General features: G+C 40.0%; 2 protein-coding genes across 2 annotated transcripts; one reads left to right on the plus strand and one right to left on the minus strand.

Annotated features, from left to right (window-relative positions):
• Positions 1-3,610: 3,610 nt before the first annotated feature.
• LOC308495685 (uncharacterized protein) lies at positions 3,611-14,521 on the minus strand (the record flags this gene model as incomplete). The annotated part of the gene is made up of 4 exons (XM_081080652.1): positions 3,611-4,470; positions 4,888-4,968; positions 5,103-5,341; positions 14,489-14,521. The coding sequence occupies 4 exons, from the start codon at positions 14,519-14,521 to the stop codon at positions 4,359-4,361; spliced, it is 465 nt and encodes a 154-aa protein (XP_080936778.1). The 3' UTR covers positions 3,611-4,358.
• A 36-nt stretch (positions 14,522-14,557) lies between these two features.
• LOC308495684 (STING ER exit protein-like) lies at positions 14,558-17,475 on the plus strand (the record flags this gene model as incomplete). The annotated part of the gene is made up of 2 exons (XM_081080651.1): positions 14,558-14,698; positions 17,358-17,475. Coding segments are annotated over exons 1-2 (242 nt in total), but the record flags the coding sequence as incomplete, so codon positions are not given.
• Positions 17,476-18,276: the final 801 nt, after the last annotated feature.

The raw sequence follows: 18,276 nt of genomic DNA on the forward strand, positions 1-18,276 counted from the left end.
AGATAATTTCCTTCAAAATGTTATTTTTAATTGGGTTTAATAAATTCAAGACAACAGTTGGGCAACTGTTTCTTCCCTGACTGAAATCTCTTCAAGTAAACTTAAGGAATCAGTTATATCTAGTATACATAAGGTGGTACATCCACTATATTTATCTGGTCCATTTAATAAATTATTCTAATACAACAGACCACACTTCAGATAGAGTATAATTTGTTACTGGTTCCTTCAGACTTAGCAATTTATTTCCTTCTTGCTTCAATTAATAGGTTATCACAACTTAAGGAAAAAAAAGAGAAGGCTACAATCACTTCTACTGCTAGATCTGTTACATATAACAATACCAAAAGTTTGTATCCAGCAAGCCCATAGGCAACAATTTGCTAACAAAGTTGCCCCTGGTATGAATATGTGCCCCAAAGTTTCAAAATAATTAAAAATGCAACATATAGAGACATACTCCCTAAACTATTGTTACTCCTCATACTGTTTGAAAGATGCTATATATTATAGCTAAGGACAAAAAGTAAAATTTTTGGAATGGACAAACAAGCTACAGTTCATCAGAACACCTTTATCACCACCTGACCATAAATTTTCCTCTTTTTGAGGAAAAATGCATACTGTTCCTTTTCAGTACTACTGACATTATAACATGTAAGAAAAAGTGGGAATCAGTGTTAAAGACTTCAAAGCTTCGAGCTTCCTTATGTATCTCAAGTGTAAACACATTTGGCTCAATGTTCAAATCTGATTATAGGTAAGAGATTTATCATTAAGGAATTGCTCTCAAACTGGGCAGATTTAATAGCACATGGAGCTCCCATGTACTTTAAATTAAAATCATTAAATATAATACCTAAAAGTGGTAAAGCAACACATAAGACAGGCGTAAGTGGAACTTTGCAGTCACACAGGCCTGGGCTCAAATCCTTGCTTTGCTACTTACTAGTTGTGAAACCTTGGGGAAACTGCTCAACTTAACCAAATCTTAAGTTCCTGATCTATAAAATGGGGTTAATCATAGTATCCACCACATAACATCATTGTGAGGTTTAAATGAGGGAAATATGCAGTGACAAAAATGCTCTATAAATACTAATAATTCTAAAGTTTCACATCTCGAGACCTAGCTAAAGAACGCAAAACCCCCAAATCCAAACTTCACTATCAGTAAGAAATACACAATTAATGGATTCAAATATTAAATAGTACTTTATTTCTGACCTACATCAAACACAGTTAAATGCAACTTGAGTACCTATGCTGGTGGCTCTCAAAAAACACGTGACTTGAGCTTTCTGCCTAAGACTTGCCCAGAAGTTCAACAAGGTGCTTACCTAGCTACCAAAGAAGAGTCCAGTCTTTCAAAGCAGCTCATTTAATATCTTGAGAAGTGAAACAACCTGCTTATGTCTACCTGAATATAAATTAGGACCCAAATCTTATTCAAAGTGTACATTGAAAAGGGAATGTTTCATATATTAAACAATCAGAACCTCTTTAGTACAACCCTCAATGAAATTTCTGAGATCCAAAACAAAAGTTAAAGAAATTTAAAATCCTAGAATTAATATGCAATTAAGACTAGAGCTTATCCTTTGAATATTTAGAAGTCTGGGCTTTAAAATAACTGAAAACTTTAGCCTCACCATTGTTGTACACAATCTGTACTGATTGTTCATATCCCTGAGGAGGACAAAACATTGTAAGGAAAGTATCTATTAATCCATTGATACACAGTCCAGGAAAATTATATAAATGTGTTAAAAGGCTGGTGTATGGCAATAGGGAGTAATATGGTTAAACTACAGAGGGTATGTTCTGCTAAAGACAGTCACTAATTCAAATTTTTTAAAATATTGTGTTGGCCAAAGAAAACACCTCTACAGGCATTTTCTGCCATTTGGCCACCAGACTGTGACCCGAGGAGAAAGCAAAGTACACGTACTTAAAACATTTTTTAGGACTAAAACTTCTCATTTTTAAGATAATACCCAAATACTCTTCATTATAGGATTTATTTATCTTAACACCCTTAGTGGATTTTAAGTGATTCATTAAAAAAAAAAATCTTACACCCAAATTCTTAAGACTACATCTATTATGAAAAGCAAATACTATATGGTGATGGAAGGAGAACTGACTCTGGGTCGTGCACACACAATGTGATAGATAGATGATGTATTCCTGAATTGTACACCTGAAACCTATATAACTTTACTAACCATTGTCACCCCAATAAACTTTAACTTTAAAAAAGAAAATACTAGTATCTTACTGTGTCTATTAACAAGTTTTAGATGATGTGATGGAGAATACTTTATCCCACACAGCACTTGCCGACTCAGAAATTTTGATGAGGAAGCATAGCCACCCCCTGCCCAGTGCTTTGTGTGGTAGTGTAAACTCTTGGGAACATTTTCCTCTTACTTCAAGTGTGTGAAGTTAAATCAAAATACCTTTAAGAGTTCTGTTTCTTAAGATTTCATCTCTGTAACTAGGGCTTGGTTGTTCCAGAAACTTCTATTACAAATGGTTTACAAGGAAACAGCAAAAGTAGTTGTGAGGCTGTTGAGTTATGTAATACATGGAAACAGCAAAATCAACTATGCCACTTGTCCATAATAAGTCTTTTCCAGTAAATTCCCTAACTGTAAGTGACGGATATTAACAAATCATCAAAATATTTTTGTAGCCACAGTCAGTGTTCTAGACACCTGACCAAGCATCCTTGGATAGCAGACTGCTCAACAGAACGAATCAGAAAAGGGTACTATCATTGAGCTTGAGCAATTCCTTTCAGTAATGCCAGGATGGAGATACACATCATCAAAAATAGAGCCAGTAATGGCAGGAGGGAAGATCCAGGTAGGTAATGGATTCCATAAGTACCTTTTCAATTCATACCACTTAAAACAAGAGAAGCACCCTTGAAATATTTAAGTAGCTAACTTCTAGCAAAGTGATATACTATTAATAAAGCTGTGCCCAGCATAAAGCAGTTTGAGTAAAATCAGGAGGAAAAACAAAAGCCAACAAAAACAAAGCCTGCTAAAGCGAAAGCAAATATACAGTTAATCTGCACATAAAGTTTAGGTAGGAAGAACTAGCACCAATCCAGCAGAGGAAAATTAAGTCTTGCTATGGATCATTTCAAATGATTTACTTCACCAAAGTACTGCTCCTTTAGTATTCCTCTGTCCTGCTGTCACTTATTTTTATTGCAGCGCTGAAGAACAGTGATATTTACCCAGGGAATGAAAGTAGACAGGAAGTTAAAAGTATTCAGGTGACTGTCTGCAGTCTCCCAGGGAAATCTGAGCATTTGAGACAAATTATAGAATTAGTTGATATTGACCTACCTCACATCTTGTGAATTGGTAGCATCAAATAGCAATCCAACTCGGCAAGATAAGTATGACTTAGTAGTTTGCAGAAATGTTTTTGTTCCCTCCTTCAAACTGAGTTATGTGCGTGTGTGTGTATACACACAAATATATATACAACACACACACACACACACACACACACACACATATTCTACATGACCAAAGGAAGATAAATCTTTGAGAGAAAAAAAGCAACAGAAAGATCCTTTTCTTTTTTTAAATACCTCAATATTAAAGATGTCAATCAGTAGTTCAAATACTTTTAATCATATTTTAAATGGATTAAATGTTCAATAATCTACAACTACAGACACAATTGAGTACACATAAAACTATCAATATCAATTTCGTGATTGTGATATTGTAGTATAGTGATTCAAGATATTACCAAAAGAGGGAGTGGGGGAAGTGGTAAAGGGCATATAGTCTCTATTTATTACAACTACAAATGGATCTATAATTATCTCAAATACAAAGTTTTTAAAAACAATTAATATGTGTTTTTAAAAGTCAAACCAAAATCCATTAAAAATTATGTGGCTATAAGTACATGTAGTCCCTTCAAGTAGGCTGGACACCAGCTGAAAGTACATTAAGGCTACCCTCAATACTGAAACTACCTTGAGATTACTGAGCATAAAGTCTTGATAGAAGCACACAAACTCTAACTAGATGGTCTCTGGGGTCTCTGAGTCTATCAGCAAGTGGTTGGGGTGATATTTAGTCAGTATCTTGAAGGGGAGCTGAATTTGGCAGGATCAATAGCCCAGACCTCAAAAGTCCTTAATATCAGTGCTTTGATGCTCCTTTTAAAAAGTGATTGCGTTACCCAGACTTTTTTAAAAGAAGCAAGCAAGAAAAAAGTTGCAGTTCTAGTCAAGCGGACAATAGCTAGAACAACCTGCCACATACTGGATTCTACTCAAGCCTTTAGTAAGTAGGCAGAGGCTAGGGAGAAGCAGGTTCCTAAGTAGAAGGCACTTCCAGGATGACTAGGAACCCTTTCCCCAGATGATCAGGCTCCTGAAAGGTGGGTAAAGAAACTCTCTTACCATCCTCAAACGGGGTCCCTTCGGGCCTGCAACACAGAGAAAAACAGTCAGTTCCGGCTTAAGGGGTTCCCTTCTCCCTGGTTCATTTTAGGAGATGGCTATTCCAGGCTCTGTCAAGCTCCACCAACTCCACCTCTGGTAAAGCACCGTTTCCTGGGTCGGAAAGCCACCACAAATAGATGTTTCCGGCTCAAAAACCTGGTGCAGGCCGCCGCTCCTAACCGCCACCACTCCCCGCCCCGCCCCCCTGAGAACCCCAAACGGTTCCCCTGGCAGCGCGAACTGAGCTAATCGAGGCACAGGCTCGGAGGAGGAGTCTAGGCCCGGCCAGACCCTAATACTGTCCCCTTCCCTCTCAGCCTTCGCCAGGGGCCGGTCCCGTAGGGCAGACAGAGCCACCTCGAGTTCCCCATCTCTCGCCACCGCCCGGAACACAGACTCACCCAAAGATCACCGCGTTCCACACCATTATGTTGTTCTCGGACGGAGCCCCGCTGACTCCGGCTGGAGGATCCTCCTGCAACCTTCAGGGAAACAGACAGCGGCCCCACGATCCGGCAGCCGCGACCGCTCCGGGCCGCCCCCTTCCCCTGGCCCGCCTCGGGACCCGCCCTGCGCCCCGCTGCCGGCCCCGGACGCCGCGGTCCCTGTCAGTTACCTCTTGAAGTCCCTCATGAGGCGCCGCCGAGCCGGGGTAGACATATCTCGAGCAGGGTCAGCGCTGGAGCATACACCGAGTTCTCGGGTGCCCGCGGAGGGTAAGGAGGCCGAGGACGCTGGAGAAGCCGAAGTAGCCGGGGAGGAAGCGCCTAGAGGCACAGCACTGCCCCTTCGAAGTCGAGGGTCGGTCTGGCGCCGGCTAAGCACCACCCCGGAGTAGACCCGGGCTGAACCAACCTGGAAGGAAGGGGGGGGGGTGGAATGCCAAACGCCGGACAGACGATACCAAGACGAGCGGAGGGTGGGGTGGTAAGGAAAGTTGCTTAGGCCATTAAACCCCCGCCGAAGCTCGACGGTGGCTGAGAGGCAGGCGGCGAGGCCAATATCCCAGGAATGGGTGCTGGAATGGGCTCCATCCCCACCTGCCAAATCTAGCACGAACCCTGGGAAGCTTTCCTCGGCTTTCTTTTTCTATCTTCTTCTTTTTCTTCCCCTGCTTCTTTTTCTTCTTCTTCTTCTTCTTCTTCTTCTTCTTCTTCTTCTTCTTCTTCTTCCTCTTCCTCTTCCTCTTCCTCCTCTTCCTCCTCCCCCTCCTCCTCCTCCTCCTCCTCCTCCTCCTCCTCCTCCTCTTCCTTTCTTTTTTTTTTTTTTTTTAAGACTAGATCACTTAAAGTGCGCCCTGTGGCTCAGGGGAGAAGGATGGAAATCCCAAACTAGAGAAGCGGGGAGTGGGCTGAAGCAAAGCTGTTCTCAAAAAGCAGGAACTGCAGGGTGCACATCCCCTGCGTACACAGGAGACTGGGGACGGGTTGTGTATGACCTGTTATAAAATCACTGAAAAAGCAAAAGAATAAATCGGCCTTAACTATGAAAGGAAGCAGTGGGTCCCTTTTCCTGTGCGAGATTCGAGTCCCAACATTTAGACCCATGATCACCCCAAAGCAGAATAAAATGGTGGTGTGTGTCCTGAGGGAGGGAGGGAGAGCTTAAGACAAGAATGAGGTTTTACCTCTGGACACTCACAATTTGATTCTGGAACCACATTTCTCCTTGGCAGTTCAACAAGCTGAGAGGCTGCTATATATTCAGAAGGGTCCAATGTCTGAGAATGTCCAACTGCAGAGAAGTGGAAGGGCAGTGGATCCGAAGTAAAAGTCACGGGAAGATGTGTGTGAAAAAGGTGGAGGTGGCAGGGAAGAGTCACAAGATGCGGACCTGCAAGAGCAATAACAGTTTTAAAGAAGAATTTTTAAAGGTCAACCCCAAATAACTCAGAAGGTAGGCAAAATACTCATTTGGGAATTTTTGAAAATATGAGAAAGGTAGATTTCGGTTAAGTCCTGGACAATTTTGAATGCCAAGCTGATGGATTTCTTGGAAGGTGGGTGAGCAGAGAAGTGACATGTTTAGGGCTGTACTAATCAGACATTGGGCCCAGGAGAGCAGCTAGGAGAGAGACTGGAATTATTCTAGGTGAGAGATATGGAATCAGGCAATGACAATAAAAATGGAGATTAGGGGATGAATGGAGAGGACTTGGCAACAGATTGAATGTGGGGGTCACACAGAGGAAGGAGTCCACAATGGCTGTAGTTCTAAGCTGTAAGGTTTAAAGGTGCCAGTAACAGAACTAGAGGGACGGGGCAGTTTTAGGAGAGGAAATCTGGGGCTTTACTGAGTTCATAGGACTGGTGAGACATCCATGTAAAGATGTCCAGAAGACATCAGAGGTGCAGAAATTTGTTTCTAACATGGGAGGCGGGAGACACTTGCCACTGGTTGTAATTCTAGCTGATGCTTAACGACACATACCTTCATGGCCGAGGATTTATATCTCCCATTAAATTCAACATATCAGTTAAAGCAAGTCTCCCTAATAGTCTCACATTATAGCTGTGGTGGGAAGACGGTACAGAAATAAGTTTTAAAAACCTTTTTTCTCTCATTTAGGAACTTGCACAAATACACACATATGAAATCAACAAAAGCAAGATCTACAAAAGCAGATGCATTTGTTTTCTCTTGCTGCTTAACAAACTATCACAAGTTGTTGGTCAAGTTCAGTTCTTCCCAGTTATAGTACTAAGGCCCACATTTCCTCACTGGCTGCCAGTCAGGGACCATTCTCAGCTCCTAGACATCTTCCACATTCCTTGCCATGTAGCCTATTCCACCTTCAAAGCCAGCAACAGAGAATTTCTCTCCCATCAAATCCCTTTCATGCTTTGAATCTCTTCAGGAAGTGCCCAGTTCTAAGGGCTTATCTGATTAGGTCAGGCCCACCCCAGATAATGTCCTGTCTTAAAATCATGTAATTTGGGACCTTAATTACATCTGCAGAACCTAGATTAGTGTTTGCTTGAATAACTGGAAGAAGGCGTGTGTACATCAGTAGCCAGGAATCTTGAGGGAGGGGATAGCATTTTAGAATTCTGCCTACCAGAGCAGCAGCAAGCTGCATAGCAGAAGCATGTGAACCCACAAATGTTGAGGTGCTGGACAGCAGGCGACTCATCGATCTGCTGGGGTTAGAATAAGCTTCCTAGAATGGGTCTATTTCAATTTTGTTTCTAAAGAGATGAAAGCAGGGCTTGGGAGAGAGGAACTCAAGCAGTTTCTATGAGGGCAACAGCAGGAACAAGGACATGGAGCTAAACCATGTTCTGGGGATAGTGGGCAGATTAACGTGGCTCATGGAGAACGGTGAGACCTCCACTAGGAAAAGTGAGGGTGACGGAAGTTGATTAAATATCCTCAAATCAAGGATGAGGAACTTGGGCTTGATAGATGGCTTTTGTCGGTGTTTGAACCTAAGAGAGATGTGTTGAAAACATCCTACTGAGAAGGAGAGTAGGAAAGAGACTGGGAAGCTCTTGCCACTGGATATAAATATCTGAGTCATCAAATGCTACAGATGCATTTCAGTTTGTTGTGGGCTTGTCTGTTTTCTGAAGCTCCTTTGCTCTTCCTTCTTGGGACTATCTAATCAAGAAAAGTCAGGAGCATGAACCAAAGCAGTTTGGAAGCCCATGGCACCAGGGCATGGGGAGAGCACCCTGACTGCACAGTGGAACTGCATTATAGGAACACTGTGCTCCCACATTCTTCATCAGAATCAGGGTTGTCACAGCATACAGCAACACAGAAGAATGTTCTCCAGCACAGACAATTTATCAGACTAGAACATAGTAACTATAGCAGAGTTGGCCAAGCAGTCCTTCCACCCCCTTCTCACCTTGACATCTTAAACAAATAACATCTTCACAGCCAAGCAACCCCTCTTCCCCAAGAGCAGGCGTCAAGAAACTGGAAGTTCTTTTTAGCTTAAACTGTGTTAGCAATGCAGCTGCAGGGAAGATGAAAAATTCCAAATTGTCCGTAGGCAAAGATTTGAGAACTTTCCTAAAAGGGAGGAAATATGGGAATATATGACTAGGGAAATTGTGGGATTTCAAAATGTGGAATAGATTGTGATTTTCCTGAACTATTTTGGGTTGGAAGGAGAGACCAGATAAATGATCATTTCCTGCCTCATGAGGCTGTGAGTTTTTATTTCTGTTAGCCAGTCAAGGCAAGGAATTTTATTTTCCTATAGTTTCCACTTCTATTGATAAAATTTAGTACAAATGACAACCAAGAAACAACAGAAAATGGGTTTTTCTTGACTCAAATAAACTCAGGAGACAAGTCAAGAGGATCACGTAGGAAAGAACAGTTATCACAGCATGTGCTTTTGGCAATAAAAGTAGTAGCACACTGTCCATCTATAGCTCCTAAAACATAAGGAGAGAAAGGGAGAGAAAGAGGAGAGAGAGGGAGAAGGAACGAGAGAAGGGAAGGAAAAGAAGGAGAGGAGAGAGAAATAGTGAGCTTAGAGAAATGGGGAAATTAAGGTGTGAACATAGGATTTCCCTACCTGCTGAATTGTTGAATCAAGAGGAAAAAAGGCTGAATAATGCCCCCCAACCCAAGACCTCCACGTCCTAATCTCTGGAACCTGTGAATATGTTACCTTATATAGCAAAAGGAACTTTGCAGATGTGGTTAAACTAAGAATTTTGAGATGGGGAGGTTATCTAGAATTAAATGAGAGGGAAGGAGGAGTCCGAATTCAGGGAGAAGGCCATGTGATGGTGGTAGCAGAGATTGGAGTGGTACAGCCACCAGCTGAGGAACCAAGGGATGTGGGCAGCCTCTAGAAACTGGAAGAGGCAAAGAATGGATTCTCCCCTGGAGCCTCTGGGAGCAACCAGCCCTGCTGAAATCTTGAGTTTAGATCAGTGAGACTGATTTTGGACTTCTGATCTCCAGAATCGTAAGATAATAAATTTGTGTTTTCTTAAGCTACTAGGTTTGTGGTAGTTTGTTACAACAGCAATAGGAAGCTAATACACATGGCTACAGTGTTGCTCATGGGAATTCAATCAAACCAGCAAGATCCACCAGCAAACTACAACCAAATCTAGCCTGCTCTCTTTTTTCCTATGGCCTGCAAGCTAAGAATGGTTTTCTATATTTTTAAATGGTTGAAAAAAATCAGAGCAATAATAATATTTAATAACATTTCCTGACACATAAAGGTGATATGAAATTCAAATTTCAATATCCATGAATAAAGTTCCATTGGGACACAGCCACACTCTTTCATTTATGTATTGCCTGTGGCTGTTTTAGTGCTACAGTGACAGAGTTCAGTAGCTGTGACAGAAAATGTATTTGGTGCTCTCATCACTTCACATGTTGGTCTGTTAACTACAAATCGCAATGATGCAGTTATAACTCAGTAGCATTTTGAGTGCCACAAATATCACACCATATTTTGGCATTTTTAAAAATTGACAAATATATGGTGATGGAAGGAGAACTGACTCTGGGTGGTGAACACACAATGGGATTTATAGATGATGTAATACAGAACTGTACACCTGAAATCTATGAAATTTTACTAACAATTGTCACCCCAATAAATTAAAAAAAAAATTCAAAGCGCATACCTATCATGTCAAAACAAAAAAATAAAAGTGGATTTTGAATATCACGCTTCTAAGTGTAGATTACTTTGTTATCAAATTAGATGTCAAAGCATTGTGTTTATTACACAGTGACATGTAGCATTGCTAAAATAATACAATATACATGGATAGTACCAAATTAAGTGCTCATCACAATGTTCCCAGCTCACAGGAAATCAATGGTCAGAAAAATTAGAAAGTTTAAAATGGAATATCTTATCATAGCAGAATTCTTTGCAAAAATAAAAAATGAAAATGAAGTTGCAGCCAAAGTGAGTTTCTGAGTGGCTAATTTGTTATCCAAGCAAGGAAAGCCATTTACTGATGGTGAGTTAATTAAGTCACGTTTGATTGCAGAAGTCAAAGAAATGTGTCCAGAGAAAATCAACTTTTTAAAGACTATTAACCTTTTAACAAGAACAATGGCTCAGAGTTAAGGACATTGGAATTAACAAATAGTCATTTAGAAAACAGGGCAAATGATCTCAAGTTGTTTTCCTTGGCTGTTGATGAGTTCACAGATGTTACTAATACTGTTCAGTTGTTGTTTACTCAGAGTCAATGCTGAGTTTAAAGAGATGGAAGAACTGGCCTGTGTGGGTGGTCTGTGTGGAAGAACTGCAGGTAAGAAAATTTCCAAAGAAGAAAACACTAGTTCAGTACAACCTGAAGCAGAGTCTGCTAACATACATTACAAATATGTATGGAGCAGAAAATGGCTTAGTTGGGCAAATGTACAAAGCTTGAGCAAATGTAAATTGTTTAAATCTTATTATTTATTGCATTATTAAATAACAGGTAATTTGCAGGAAAATATTTGAATCTATCTTTTGTTATTCAACCATTAGCGTCAACAGTGAACTTCATTCACTCTCATGGACAAAACCATTGTTCCATAAATTTTTGTCGGAAATAGAAGCAGAATATTCTGACTTGCCCTACTAACAGCAGTTCAATAGCTTAGCAGTGGGTGGTTTTTGTTTTTTGGGTTTTTTTTTAAACTGTTTTTAAGCTCAGGGCTGAGATTGAAACTTTTCTGAGCAAGAAAAGCCACCCTCAACCACTATTTATGAACACTGAATGGTTTTAAAATTAGCTTTTATGGTAGACTTGATAATGTTACTTAATGAATTTAACCTAAAATTACAAGGCAAAACACTGTTTATACGTGAAACATACTGCAGTAAAATCATTTCAATGACAACTAACATTGTTTGAATCAAAAGTAATATCAAGTTACTTTAATCACTTTCTGTGCTATAAAAAGTTAAAACAAAAATCAAGATTTGCATTCCCACACAAATTTGCAGTGGATATATTTTCTGAGCCTAAATTACAGTTCAGTGGCATTTTTTGGACCACAATGCAAAGTGCAAAGGAAATTTCTATATTTCAAAATCAATTTGTGCATTTGAGGAGCTCCTATCTAAACTTCAATTGAAAGTGAAAATTAATGACATACTAAAAGGCAAATGTCAAGAGATGAATCTAATAGAATTTTCTGAGTGCCTTCTAAGAGATGAATACACTCAATTCAAATCAGTTGTTTGCAGGGGTGGCCGGTTAGCTCTGTTGGTTAGAGCGTGATGCTGATAACACCAAGGTTGCCGGTTTGAACCCCACATGGGCCACTGTGAGCTGCACCCTCCTTAAAAAAAATGAGTTGTTTGTGGATATTAGTATTTGGCAGTACTTATCTTTGTTATTTTTTTCAAAGATGAAATATATAAAATCTCATTACAGATAAGCATTAACAGATGAATATTTGCAACTAATTTTTAAAAATTATTTAATACCTTTATTAACAGGTGTTTGCAGTTTGTTAACTCTTGAAAAATCAAGTTGTAAACTTTTATTACAAATTAAAAATGACATTCTTAAAAATCTCAACTTGACCAGATATGAAATAATTTAAATGTGTATTGAGATTGCAGCTGATTTTGATGATAGGGAACACCTCACTCTGAACCCTAATTAAGTGAAATGTTATCCACCTCCATCAAAAAGTGCCATTTTTCTGGGGGGCCGAATGGCTCTGTTGGTTAGAGCGTGAGCTCTGAACAACAGAGTGGCTGGTTCAATTCCCGCATGAGATGGTGGGCTGTGCCCCCTGCAACTAAAGATTGAAAACAGCAAGCGGACTTGGATCTGAGCTGTGCCTTCCACACTAGATTGAAGGACAATGACTTGGAGCTGATGGGCCCTGAGGAAACAACACACTATTCCCCAATAATTTTTTTTTAAAAGTGCCGTTTTTCTCATTAGCAGACTTGTATTTCCAAAAATTATATTAAATTATTATTATATTTTGAAGTTCACCAACAAAACATTTGTGGAAATTTGTTTTCTCTTTTATTATACAAGTACCTACATAATGTTCTTGATTTTACCTCTTGGCCCTCAAAGCATAAAATATTTACTCTCTATTCCTTTACAGAAAAAGTACTAGACTAAGTACTAGACTAAGCCACATGAAGGGGTGAGACTATTTATACACTATACAGCCAGTATATAGCACAGTGCCTGACACACAGGGGAAGATCCATGAATACTGAATAACATAGAATCATAGGGATGACATTGGACTAACACCTAAGGAGCAAACACTGTGATTCTTTACAACCTGCATTTATATTTATTTTATACTTTATTTAACCCATGTTCGTTCAAGGGCTAGCAGATTGCTTTAAATTCCCATTGCTTTGCATCTTGTGTATGTTGAACACTACACTTCTTCTTCCAGCCAGCTTGTCAATTTTCTAGTCATGCTCCCGCTATCTTCAGTAAGTTGTCTGTTAAAAATCCACTATTTTGGTGTCATCACTTGGATTATTGAAGTTATTCAATGTAAACTGTCTCAACGTCCTTATTCTGGATGGCTCCAGGCTCCTGTTCTCCACAAAGAGCATTCTGCGAGAGTTTCTGAGTTGGGGAAAGGAAGGGTGGGAGATGTTCCCTTATGCCTGTGGCAAACAGGATCATTAAGATGCCTCTATTTGCAAATTATTTACATGATTAGGGTATAGTATCCCGAATATATAACATCTTTTACAATTCAACAATAAAATGACAAATAACCCAATTAAAAATGGGCAAAAGATTTGAATAGACATTTCTCTAAAGAAGATATATAAATGACCAATAACACGTGAAAAGGTGCTCGACATCATTAGCCATCAGGGGAAGGCAAGTCAAAACCACAATGAGATACCACTTCACACCCACCAGGATGTCCATGATCAAAAAGACCCACAGTAATTGTTGGTGAGGACATGAAGAAATCAGAACCCCCCATAGATTTCTGATGTGAAGATAAAATGGTAAAGCCGCTTTGGAAAGTACTCTTGGCAATTCCTCAAAAGGTTAAACATCAAGTTACTATGTGACCCAGCAATTCAGCTCCTAAGTATATACCCAAGAGAACTAAAAACATATCCTCACAAAAACGTGTACACCAACGTTCATAGTAGCATTAGTCATTACATTCAAAAAGTGGAAACAACCCAAATGTCCATGAACTGATGAATGAACAAACAAAATGTGGTATATCCATTCAATAAAATATTATTCAGCTACAAAAATGAATGAAGTTCCTTTTTACTGATTCATTACTACTTTTTATTCACACTACAAAGTGGATGGACCTTGAAACACTGTTAAGTGAAAGAAGCCAGACACCAACAGCCACATATTGTATGAATTCATTCATATGAAATGTCCAGAAGAGGCAAATCCATAGAGACAGACAGTAAGTACATTAGGGGTTGCCAGGGAAAAAGGTGGGGAGTGACCGCTAACAATATTGGATTTCTTTTGGGGATGACGAAAATGTTCTGAAATTAGATAGTGGTGATGGTTGTACAACTTTGTGAATATACTAAAACCTACTGAATGATACACTTTAAAAGGGTGAATTTTATGTTATGAGAATTATATCTCAGATTTAAAAAGATGTCTCTACTTCATTAAGCACTCATCCTGAATACAGTCATTAAAATCATAGTGGCACAGCTAATATCTGTATTATGCATATATGTGTGGATATAGTCCTTTGCGATATCTGGATATATATATATATATATATGTATATATATATACATATATACATATATATATACATATATACACACACACACACACACACACACACACACACACACACACACACATATATATATATATATATATATATATATATATATATATATATATATATATAATATTAAGGTTGTCCCAAGTAAAGCAGTCCCAGCTAACTTAGGCCAAAGCAAAAAAGATTCTATTTGGCTCTGGACGGCCCCTGAACATCTTAGCCTAATGGGACCGCCCGGAAGTCTACACGACTATTGACACATGACCACAGTTACCGTACGGGGAAAGGCTCGACGCGCGTCGATGACGTCATTTACGCGCGACCCTTATTTTTGGTGCTGAGTTTGTAGGCCACTCCTGTGAACAATGCCTAAAGTTGTGTCCCGCTCCGTTGTCTGCTCCGACACCCGGGACCGGGAGGAGTACGACGACGGCGAGAAGCCCCTCCACGTCTACTACTGTTTGTGCGGCCAGATGGTCCTGGTGCTGGGTGAGTAGTCGGGAACTGGGGAAAGTCTGCAAGCAGCGAAACTTTGGGTTCTCGAGTGCGAATTTTCTCTGGCTGTGATCTGGAAGCCACGTCTCTTTGAAGATTGCTGGTCTTACTTTCTGCATCAAAATCCTCCTTACACATTCCGCCACACTCCAGGGCAGTTTTTCTGTTTTGTATTTAACCTTGTAACTCTGTATCCAGACCTCCCTCCAAACTAAAAGATATACTGTATCTTCTCTTCCTCCCACTCGGCCTCTAGATGCAGTAATATCTCTTATCTTAAACGAAACAAAACTCTTCCTTGATCCTACATTCTCCTCCAGTTATAACCCCATTTCTTTGCTTTTTTTAATAGCAAAACTTCTAAAAAGCGTTGTGGTTTTAGCTGTTTCCGCGTCCTCACTTCCCATTCCCTCTAAATCTCACTTCAGACAGGCTTTCCTTCCCACCTCACCATCTACACCACATTTGTCAAGGTTAATAACAACATATTGCCAGTTCCAGTGGTCAATCAATGTTCATTTTAGCCCCCAGCTCAGTGGCCTTTGACAGAGATGAGCACTCCATCCTTCTTGAAACACTTTTATTTGCTTCCAAGACTCCACACTCTCCTGATTTTACTTTTACCTCAATTTTGCCCTTTCTCAGTGTCTGATTTCTTTTTCTGTCTCAGACTTTTAGGCATTACAAGGCCCTAGGGCTCAGTCCTCTCACCTGTTCTCAATCTGTACTCACTCGCTAAGTGATCTCAACCATTCCCAAACTTTAAATACCATCTATGTGCTGATGACTCCCCATTCTTAATCTGCACTTCTTGGACTCTAACTGCCTGTTCTATGTGTCTACTTGGATGTCTAATGGGCCTCCCAAAGAGATCATGTTTAAATCGACTTCATGATCCCCTACTCCCTACTCTCACTGTTCCCTTCAGTCTTACCTATTGTAGTCAGTGGTACCACTATTCACCCAGTATCTCAGAATCATACTTGAATTCTCTTTCTTATACCTTACATCCATCTAGTCCATCAACAAATTCTGTAGGTGCTTCCTTGAAAATCTATCCAGAATCTGACTACCTCTTACCACCTCCATTTCTACCACTCAAGTCCAAGACACCATCATCCCTCACCTGAATTGCCACAATAGTCTTTTGCTCTCCACGCTTTGTCCCCAGTGGTCTGTTTTGCACACAGCAGCCAGAGTCCTGTTTCAAAGTGGTGTTTTCCTATAACACCAAAAATAAAACAAAAGTCCATTCCAAGACCATGTGTGATCAGACACACACCTACCTCTCAGACATTGTCTCCTAACACCCTTCCCCTTTCTCACTGCACCCCAGCCACAGTGGTCTTCTTGATTTTTCTCCATCATGTCAAAATGTTCTTGCTTCCATGGCCTTTGGATTGGTATTTCCTCTGCCTCGACCACTCTTCTGTCAATGCTTCCTTACTTCATTCAGATCTCTTGATGAAATGTCACTTCCTTAGACAACTCTTCCCTCGCTACCTTATGTAAGATAGCACCCTTGTCACTCTTTGTCTTCCTACCCTGCCTGATTTTTCTTTGTAGCACGTATCACTATCTGAGATCACTGTTCCTCCTATTATCCTGCCTAAATTTTTTGTTAGTACTTATCATTATCCAAGATCACATTATATAATTATTATTTTAAAGTTTTCTACTTCCTCTGCCAGACTGTAAACTTCATCAGGTCAGGGACTTTGTCTGCTTTATTCTTGCTGAATCCCCAGCACAATGCTCGAACTGTGCCTGGTATATACAGGACCCTTGCATATTTATTGAATAAATGAATTCTCTTTTGATTACCTAGACTTAGGTCTGAATTCTTGTTCTGCTTCTTATTAAATGTGTGGAAGGTCTCTTACCTATTCTAAGCCTCAATTCCTTCATCTTTAAACTAGGAATACTAAATGTCTACTCCAACAGGTCGATGTGAAGAGTAATGAGCTAAAATGCAAACTGCCTGGTGTTCTCTAACTCCCCTCTCCACCTCCACCATTAATCTCAAATCACTCTGATTCCTTGAGTTCTCTGTGATCCTTTAGTTACTTAATTTGCATTATATCAATTTTCCATCTGCTTTATAACTGTACCTAATTTATTTCCTGTGTGTTTTCATTGTTTTCGGATTAGAACTCCTCTAACTGGGATGGGGCATTTGCATACTATATATAGCATGCCACCTACCTCTCTCTCCTTTTCTAAGCACTTACCCACTTTTCCCAATGCCTTCCTCATAGGTATTGGAGGACGCTTGATTGTCTCTTCTGCTTCTAACGCACTGTAACACAAACCAAGTGTACCATGACATGTGAATCACAGAAATACAGAAAACTTAAATTGCAGTGGTAGGAAGGACTTCTGAAATAATATAATCTATTCATCCTTCAAATAAAGAAACAGACTTCAAAATGAGGAAGTGATTTGCTAAAGATCATCAGGGTAGTAACAGAGCTGGGACTAAAAGTCAGATCTGACACCAAGTCATTTTTAGTTGGAAAATTCAATAATAGGCATCAATAAGCATAGTAATTATAGTAAAAATTACAGTGCTGGGGGTCCCACTGAAAACTTCTGATTGCCTCAGGGTATTTTTCAGTGACTCTAGTGACCAAATCTTTCTCCATTCCTTCAGACTGTCAGTTGGAGAAATTACCCATGAGGCCCCGGGATCGGTCCAGGGTGATTGATGCTGCCAAACATGCCCACAAGTTTTGTAACACAGAAGATGAGGAGACTATGTATCTTCGCAGGTAATATGTCAATGTTCTCTGTCTAGGATTTACTTCTTGTGTTGGGGTCTAGTTCCGAGGACTATAAATACCCCATCTAGTGTTGAACAGGTCATCCATTTGGGCCCAATGCTTTGACGTTTGTGGTAGGTCTCTAACTTCTGTTAATGCAGCAGTATCTTTATTGTTTTGTTGAAATGGTGCTGAGATGTAATTCTATTGCCATTTGAGAGCTGTAATTTGGTTTTTTGCAAGTAGAATGAGTTCATTCAACCTGTAATCTCTTAGGGCATACTATTAATATATGCAGGCACAGAGCTAGAGACTGGATCTGTGAGAATGAATAAAGTACCATTCTTACCATCAAAGAGCTAATGGCTCAGCCAAGGAACAGGCTACCTATCGTGATATGATAAAATACTGGTGTTGTGAACAGAAGGTCTATGGGAAAACAGATAGCAGTGACTCATCGTACCTGAAAGGTGGTCAGGAGAGGTAGAAATATATGGTGGCATTTGTGATTGGCCTTAAACTACGATTTCACAAAGTAGATGAGGAGAAGGAGGAGCATTCCATGTGAAGAGAATAAGGAATCATTAAAAGCATCAAATATGGTATGCTTGGGAAAATTGAATGGTCCTTTGTGACTAGAGCCCAGGTCACTCTACCAGAAGGGGTTCATGCCTCCTGGGGTGAGGACAGAGTAAAATGCTGAAGTAGACAGATAAAGTCCAACCTTATTTATAGACAATAGCCATCTCTTTTTTTAAAAGCAGAGGAGTGACATGGTTAGATCTCTTTTAGTTTTGGGAATTGTTGGTA

The sequence above is a fragment of the Rhinolophus hipposideros genome (genome assembly GCF_964194185.1).
Source record: "Rhinolophus hipposideros genome assembly, contig: HAP1_SCAFFOLD_601, whole genome shotgun sequence".
In the NCBI taxonomy this organism is placed as follows: domain Eukaryota; kingdom Metazoa; phylum Chordata; class Mammalia; order Chiroptera; family Rhinolophidae; genus Rhinolophus; species Rhinolophus hipposideros.